The sequence below is a fragment of the Apostichopus japonicus genome, chromosome 7 (genome assembly GCF_037975245.1).
Source record: "Apostichopus japonicus isolate 1M-3 chromosome 7, ASM3797524v1, whole genome shotgun sequence".
Taxonomy (NCBI): Eukaryota; Metazoa; Echinodermata; class Holothuroidea; order Aspidochirotida; family Stichopodidae; genus Apostichopus; species Apostichopus japonicus.
This window is the reverse complement of record NC_092567.1, coordinates 22126187-22134875: the sequence shown is the minus strand read 5'-3', so window position 1 is coordinate 22134875 and position 8689 is coordinate 22126187. Positions and strand designations below refer to the sequence as shown.

The window sequence follows — 8689 nt, the reverse complement described above, 5'->3', positions numbered from 1 at the left end:
TGAATGTTTTTATTTATCGTGTATGTACAATCAGTGTGGTCCTGACTGTTTCCAATCTGGGTTACCTTTTCTCTGTGTCATTTCCGCTGTTTCGTAGAGTAAAAGAATGTTGCCTAATTATTCTGAGTTCTTCAAATTAGATTCTAAGTTCTAAACAGTTGACCAAATGTACATATAAGACAGGGTAGCTTTGCTTTGTACCTCAGGCAGTTTAGTACAGTCCTGCGATCAAACTGTACCTATCGCTTGCGACTGAAGTCCACTCGAAAAATTTAAAGCTACGAGCTATGTTGAAATGAGAGTAAATGGCTAACGTCATTTCCACCTCCAAGGAGGAACGAAGAAGAACGACGAAGCTGAAGTAATTGAACAACATGGCCTCTAACATCGCTGAAGCTGAAAAGCATGTGGCTGTATGTAAGCCATTTTGCGCATATGCCACGAACTGCCATCTCCGTTTCCTTAGCAACCAGTTCAAGGGTTTTTTCCACTCCAATAAAGTAGTTATTGAATAACATGGCTTCTGACATCGCTGAAGCTGAAAAGCATATGGATGTATGTAAGCCATTCTGCGCATGTGCCACAAACTGCCATCTCCGTTCCCTTAGCAACCAGGTCAAGGGTTTTTCCTCTCCTAGAAAGTAGTTATTGAATAAAATGGCCTCTGACATCGCTGAAGCTGAGAAAGCATATGGATATATGTAAAACATTCTGCGCATGTGCCACAAACTGCCATCTCTGTTCCCTTAGCAACCAAGGTCATGGGTTTTCTCCTCTCCTATAAAGTAGTAATTGAATAACATGGCCTCTGACATCGCTGAAGCTGAGAAAGCATATGGATATATGTAAACCATTCCGCACATGTGCCACAAACTGTCATCTCCGTTCCCTTAGCAACCAAGGTCATGGTTTTTCTCCTCTCCTATAAAGTGCTACCAACTCATGTGGTATATAATTCACCTCCCGTACTACTTACTTAAAGTTCCATTCATTTCGTTTCTCGTTGTCGCTCAAAGTTGATTATTTTTTCCGCCTTCTTCCGTCCCTCTTCTCTTGTAGCGATATGGTCCTGGGTCACTTGGAGTACGTTCAGGAGAAGAGAAAATTCGATCAAGACGTGGAGCTGGTCCTGATCGCACAAGAGGAGATCTCTGTCGCCCTCGCTCGAACGGTCAGGAAAATCCACATCCCTGCCCGAAAAATGTTATTAAATATAGTGAAATAGGAGTCGTTTGGGACCAAATATGCCTGGCAGTTTGGTAGTGTTTGTGGCATCGGTGACCGCATGGATCTTTCCTGTGGGGCCATTGGTCGCCAGAGTTTGCAGGATTGCTGGTGAGGGGGAGGGAGGGGGTGGGGGAACGTTTATGCTGCCAAATGATTCTAAGGGACTATAAAGTGGGGCACAAAAGAAGCATGGCTTGATAGTAGAGAATTAAGTAGCAGACTTTCTAGCTTATAAACATCGTGGAAATAATTATATCCAAAATCGCCAGAAAGTATGTTTGTGTAAAAGTAAGTTGGGCTGACGTTTCAATCCTAGCAGGATCTTCGTCAAAGGCTAAATGACAAGTAAAGAGTAACAGAAGGGACAAAAACACGCACAGAATACAGACAGTATGTTTAACATATATTGTAAGTCATAAAATCATTTTTTTGCATCAATATTTGGTCCTCTTAAGTTGTTACTATTTATATTATTTTGAGTATTTTTAAATTAATTTTTTTTTCCTTCTATCATATTTTGAATGTAGTTGGAAGATGATGAAACTGAAATTGACATCACCTCCTTCACCAGCCTCATTGACACGCCGATCACAACGACTGTATCCAGGCGAGTTTTTGTCCCATCGATTCTACTGTCGTCATTTTTCTTCCCTTTGCATAAAAGGATCATTTTTTATTTATGACAGTTTTATGCTATTTCGAATGTGAAAGCTTTCAAAACACTTAACTTTAAGTCACAGGTTTGCAATAAATTTATTGTAAAGCTGACGGAGTTGTTAAATTTCAGAATAGGAGTTTATGCACAGAGTAAACTCTGATCTGTTGCGGTGGTTGCCAGAAGCTTGAAGATGACAGTCTTGACTATCAGACCAAATGATCCAATGTCAACCCAAGTCATATTAAAAGGATGTAATACGCAACACCGTTTGCCTTTTTTTCTTCTTTTTTCGCCATCTTTTATTCAAACTTTGAATTTAATGTACAATTTTTTTTTTTCCATTTGACAAATTTTGTTATTCATTGTAAAAGTGTTGATTGTTTTTCTTTCGAGTTTTGCGTTGCGTCCGAGGATCTGACCCTAATGGTCTGTGTGTTAGACTTAGTAGAAAACACACTTTAACTGATGGGCCTCAGATGTTTAAAGGGTCATTCCTCAGAAATTAATTGTAGACTTATAAAAGTGTTGTTTCTAGCAATCTACAACATATTGACATTAATGTTGTGTCTAAAGTTATCCGTCTTAATGTTGGTGTGGGACACAGCTAGGATCGAAGGACAAACTTTAATTATTGTGACTTTGACTCTAATTATTAATGTTCGTTCCTTTTCATTCAGAGATTCATTCCCCCAAATTTTTTTTTTCTTCTTTGTCCAGGCAAGGACTAGATGTACTCATCGACAATTTTACCTCACAATCAGACAAAGTGTTTGTCGCCCTCAATGTAAGTTGGTATTTACTTTGTTTCCTTGCTCACCTGTCTCTCCACAACCTCGCTACTCTCACTCTATCGTTCCTAGAGCGTACCGGTCACTTTTTAACACCGAGTGCTCTCAGAGACTGTGTAGAACCTGTCAATGACCCTCCTTCTATCATCCAGATACATTTTAGGGCTCACCACCTTGTAGTGACCATCACAATAAGTATCCTTGACCGGCCACTGAAGGCCTACAGTGTCAAAAGGGGTACACCAGTTCACTTTAGGCACTGTAGAGAGAGAGAGTGCTGAGGTTGTGTTAGACAGGTAAGCTTGTCCCTTGTGAATATCCAAACCTGATTAAAGTGTTGGGAATTTTTAACTATTATAAATCTGTCTGACCAGGAACTGCAAACTTTAGGAACTTCAAAAATAAATGATTGTAGAAACAGAAAATGAAAGTGCATTGATGGTTGCTATGCAAATGTGTTTTTTCTCAGTGGGAAATGTTTGATATTTATCGTTACAACATCGCAAGGAAATTGGAAACGGGTGAAGGAAAACCTTGAAATACCGATGGTGGATATGTCAACAGGCAAGATTTCTGCTCGTTTATTCCACAGGCACAACACGAGGTCCTTATCGAACCGCTTGTCCAGTCAGTCAAGGCCATCTGTACCACTCTTGCCAAGGTTGAAACCAACAGTATCTCACAAGCTATTCAGAAACTCGAGGTCAACATCACCAAGACCGCTGTGGAGGGTCTCACGAAGGCCGTGTTCGAATTCATCGATTCCTACTGTCAAGCGTTCGACACAGACTTCAACAAACTGCAGAACGATCGGAAGCCGGCGAAGGACGGAGTCAAGGACATCACGACGAGGGGACAGCGTCTGAGCGTAAGATTAGACTCGGCGCACCGATTGCCCCGAGCATGGAAAACCAGGTACGGTAACGGTTCTGACAGAAGACAAAATGAATGAGTGGTTATTCTACCATTATTGTGGTCAGTTTACTTTCCAAACCAGAGGAGTTTTCAGTCAGGATGCAATGAGGACCCTTACTTAACTGTGATGAAAGTACACTTGATCACACATAACCAACTTAAAATAACATCTGGTCACACAACTGAGTTTAATATTTTCAAAGGTGATACCATTATATGAGGGGGAAAATAAAATCCAGCTGTTGGTGTAGTCCATGAAGATTGTGCAATGCACTCATCCCAATAAAGTGAATGAAGTGTTAACATTTTTCATCTCAATAAAGTAAGAAGCTAGTAAGCTGGAAGTAGAAACAATTTGATTCCGTTCACAAGTTCTGCATTGTACATTGTACATTTATAATATTTATTTATTTATTTATTTATTTATTTATTTATTTATTTATTTATTTATTTATTTATTTATTTATTTATTTATTTATTTATTTATTTATTTATTTATTTATCAATTTTCAGCCTTCATCATCACTTTAGCTGTTCAATGCAAACTAAGTCTCATTATGTATACATATATCTGTTTGTCTTTTTCTATTATTCTTCTTTTTGTTTTCCTTTTCCATAGCTATGATGAATTCACAGTTAAATTGCAGTTATTCTACAGTGGTCAACCCCTCCACCCTTTACCACTGGAATCTTGGCCAACCAAAATAACCACAGGTTTCTTTGATAGGTTAACCTTTGCACATGTGTGAGTAAAAATGTCCATTTGTATATATATATAAACGTTTTATTCAATTATGATTTTATTCATGTTGAGTTGACACAAAGCCTTCGAAAGCTGTTTTTATAAGTTTCTGAGTTAAACCCAATTTTTATTTAAATATTGTCATTTAAACAATGGTTTGTTACAGTCACTAAATTTGGTTGAAATAAGTATGATCAAGATTGAATAAAAGTCAAGAAAAAAAAAAGAAGAAAAGCAAGCTTTTTAAACAGAAGACTTTAAGGTAACTTTAAGAAGGTAACTTTAAGACTTTAAGAAGACTTTAAGGTAACATCTGCTAGTTTTTGGTATAGTTTGTCTTACACCACATGATATCGTGTAGGGTTTAGTAACCTTCATTTTCACCCTTTTAAACTTACTTTCACAATGATTTACAAAAATATCAGATTGAGTTTTAAATTATTTATATTGTAAACCACACTACTTCATACAGACATGCACTTTAAAGCAAAAATATAATGGACAGTTTTCTGTTGCTCAAAAATACATCCTCATAGTATGTGGTATCTCCGAGGGTGTTAAATTTTCAAATGTATTATGCACCTGGCAACAGCAGAGTAAAAGCTGTCATCAGGGAAATTGAGCTGAAGAAGATCTCTATTATATTTTAATCATTTATGCACAGAGGAAGATAAATATTTATACAAAAGAGTTTCGTTTTGAGGGTATTTTAAGTACAGAGAATATCCATAGCTGTGCAAACATTCTAAATGAATCACAAGGATAAATAAAAAAAAAATTATAAAAGGAAAGTAGAGCTCTTGAAAATTAACCACAGCGGTGACATGACACACCACCCACTGTGATCCACTTCCTGGAGAAAGGGACGATTAAACCGGTCAAAAATGTATCACATTCTAACGACCATGTGTCAAGTTACTGACAAGATATTGAGATGGGGTTCTCAACCGATACATTTCTCCTTGAGATAAGTTTGACATATTTTGCAATCAAAGTATTTCCTTTAAAAGGATTTTCTGATGACAAACAATGTGGAACCTATATTGAACAGAAAAATATTTCCCATTGCTCATAGAAAATCCAATCTCAATATCTGGCAGCTAACTCAAGATATTGTTCATTAAAATGTAACCTATTTTGACTTGCTAAAAACCTCTGACTATTCCAGGAAGTTGGATCACAGTAGCAGTGTATGTGATGTTATCTGGGCAAATGATTTTTGGAAGCTTTACTTAGGCTATTATAATCTACTTAGTTGATTCATCCTTGAAACCTGACACATTTGACTTAGCTGTTAAAGTTCTCTCTGCTACGAATTTCATCACATTTTATCTTTATTGTAGAAAAAGCTCTCTCTCCTTTTGTGGATAAGTGATTGATAAAATTATAAAGAAAAAAAACAAAGAAATTTTCAGCTGAAGTGCCTTTAGTGACATAATCCATTCTGCTATTGCCAAATGCAATTTACAAACTATCACAAATTAGAAAAATTCATAATTTTGCAATACAACATGCTACCAGGATCTGGGTTTTTGCCTTATAAAAGTTTCAGGAAGTTTTCTGCAATTTAATTAAAGAAATCAATATCAGCTACCAGAAAGTCTGTTTAGCATCATTTTATGTTTTATCCTTCAGTGTGGAATTGCCTTATCCAATCAGCCAGTTACCCAGAGAAGCTCGCCTGTGTTTCACTCTTTACGGCACTGCTTCAAACCCTCCAGAAAAAGTCTGCCTCGGATGGGTGGTGGTACCGTTATTCAATTATCAAAGGTGAGGACTGTACTTTAAGATTCACAAACTCTCCTCAAACATTGCAGGTATTGCCAGATGCCTTGATTAATAATCTCGAACGGACGGACATGTGTAGTCATTCTTCTTTTGTGTCCTGTCCTTCAGGTTATGATAGTGTCATATTTATTTTTGTTTATGTATTTTGTAATGTTTTTCTTTCATATGACATTTGTATATGTATATTGTATATGTATTTTTGATGTATTTTGTAATCTATTTCTTTCATGTGACTTTTGTGTGTATGTATTTTGTAATGTATTTTGTATATGTATTTTGTATGTTTTTTGTACTGCATTTCTTTCATATGACTTTTGTATGTATATGTGTTTTGTAAATGTATTTTGTAATCTATTTATTTCGCGTGGCTATTGTGTATATGTTTTGGTAATGTATTTTGTATATGTATTTTGTAATCTTTTTCTTTCATGTGACTTTTATATGTATTTTGTATATGTATTTTGTATATGTATTTTGTATATGTATTTTGTAATCTATTTCTTTCAGATGACTTTTGTGTATTTGTTTTTTGTCATGTATTTTGTATATGTATTTTGTTTCTTTCTTTCTTTCATATGACTTTTGTGTATACATATATTTTTTGTATATGTATTTTGTAATCTATTTCTTTCATGTGACTTTTATATGTACTTTGTGTATGTATTTTTGTATATGTATTTGTAATCTATTTCTTTCATATGACTATTGTGTATATGTTTTTGGTAATGTATTTTGTATATGTATTTTGTTATCTATTTCTTTCATATGACTTTTGTGTATATGTTTTTTTGTCATAAATTTTGTATATGTATTTTGTAATCCATTACTTTCATATGACTTTTGTGTATATGTATTTTGTATATGTATTTTGTATGTATTTTGTAATCTTATTTTTCATATGACTTTAGTATATATGTATTTTGTATATGTATTTTGTATATGTATTTTGCATGTATTTTGTAATCTATTTCTTTCATATGACTTTAGTATATATGTATTTTGTATATATATTTTGTTTGTATTTTGTTATCCATTTCTTTCATATGACTTTAGTATATATGTATTTTGTATATGTATTTTGTAATCTATTTCTTTCATGTGACTATTGTGTATATGTTTTTGGTAATGTATTTTGTATATGTATTTTGTAATCTATTTCTTTCATATGACTTTTGTTTTGTATTTCTTTCATATGACTTCTTGCATATAACATTTTGCATATATATATATGACTCTTTACAGTGTCTTAACATCAGGGACTCACCTGTTGGGCCTATGGCCAAACGGTAACGCCAACCCTATCGGTACCTGTGCGTCAAACCTTCTTAGTATGGATAGTGTAATATTACAGGTAAACCGTGTTCTTGTCTTTTCATCATCCTGCCCTACACCCCCTTCTCCACCTCCTGACCTAGACCCCCTCCCCACCTCCTGACCTCCCTTTCAACATTCCCAATAAAAAATATGTATCAATTTGGGCAGCATGTTGCATTTTATTAAACCTATCAAGTATTGCTCAATATAATAGAATTTTTAGTCTTCATTTGTAATTAATCAAAATTAATGCAGAAAGCTGTTTCATTGAGGTGTTGGCTGAACTTTTGACTCACATTATGATGTCACTAGTATTGAGTAATAACTCTGAGAAGCATTAGATGTTAAAGTGGTTAAGTATTGTCATAGGCGTAGGAGCCCAATTTGATTTGGGGGGCTGTAACGACTTGCCCGAAAAATATAACCAAAATTGTTTGCGCGCTCTGCGTGCGTTCATTTACGGTGTTATTACCCTTCCATATTGGTTATAGTTATTGGGGAAGTCATTACAATAATAATGATAATAATAATATCAGTTTAACCATTGAAATACACATTGCAAATTATTTTTCTTTCAGTAGGTGCCCAAAAAATTCTCAGCATATTGCCCGAATTTTCGCAAAATTTTTGGTTTGGGGGCTGCAACCCCCCACCCCCGCCTCCAACGCCTATGAGTATTGTTGTCAAACATTCAATGCAGTTCCCAGAGGCCGGTCGGAAAACTTTGCTGATGACATTTTCAGAATCAATAGTTAGCTTTGTTACATCTGGGGACATCCACAAAACAAAGCTAAAGAGCCTCTATATTTCTTGTGTAGTACATAAACCATTTATATTAAAAGAGAAAGACAAATTTCTCACATACAGAGCCGTTTGCTCTTCTAGATTCTCTGAACAGGTTAGCCCATAGAAGAGTGCAAATATATTATTCTCTTTGAAGAAAAAAATCAAGGTAGATTTTACTAGAAATATAAAAAAAATAAGAAATCAACAATGTTTCTTTTTTCTTGTGGACAAATTCAAATTTGTTGTTTTATTTTGTTGGCTCTCCTCTTCTTAGGTGGATTTCTTACGGTTCAAGGATGAGTTGGTTTTTCCGTCGATCGAACCGATGGGGGCTTTCAACATTAGAGATTTCAGAGAATTGGATAAAGAGGACCAAAACAGATTGAAGGAAATGCTGGTTAAGGGATCAATCAGTCGGTAAAGAAGCCTTACTTAACTCAAGGTTTATTTGAAGATATCAAAATAATAAAT

The 8689-nt window shown here is 35.2% G+C and overlaps 1 protein-coding gene across 5 annotated transcripts in view; it reads left to right on the top strand.

Moving 5' to 3' along the window:
- LOC139969756 (phosphatidylinositol 4-phosphate 3-kinase C2 domain-containing subunit beta-like) overlaps positions 1-8689 on the top strand; it is a 47489-nt gene that overhangs the window by 17736 nt on the left and 21064 nt on the right. For all 5 annotated transcript variants that reach the window (XM_071974979.1, XM_071974980.1, XM_071974983.1 and 2 more), the window contains 8 exons: positions 1060-1171; positions 1755-1834; positions 2603-2669; positions 3266-3588; positions 4208-4333; positions 5966-6100; positions 7361-7469; positions 8493-8635. In XM_071974979.1, the coding sequence (XP_071831080.1) occupies positions 1060-1171; positions 1755-1834; positions 2603-2669; positions 3266-3588; positions 4208-4333; positions 5966-6100; positions 7361-7469; positions 8493-8635 (1095 nt within the window). The remainder of the gene's footprint in view (positions 1-1059; positions 1172-1754; positions 1835-2602; positions 2670-3265; positions 3589-4207; positions 4334-5965; positions 6101-7360; positions 7470-8492; positions 8636-8689) is intronic.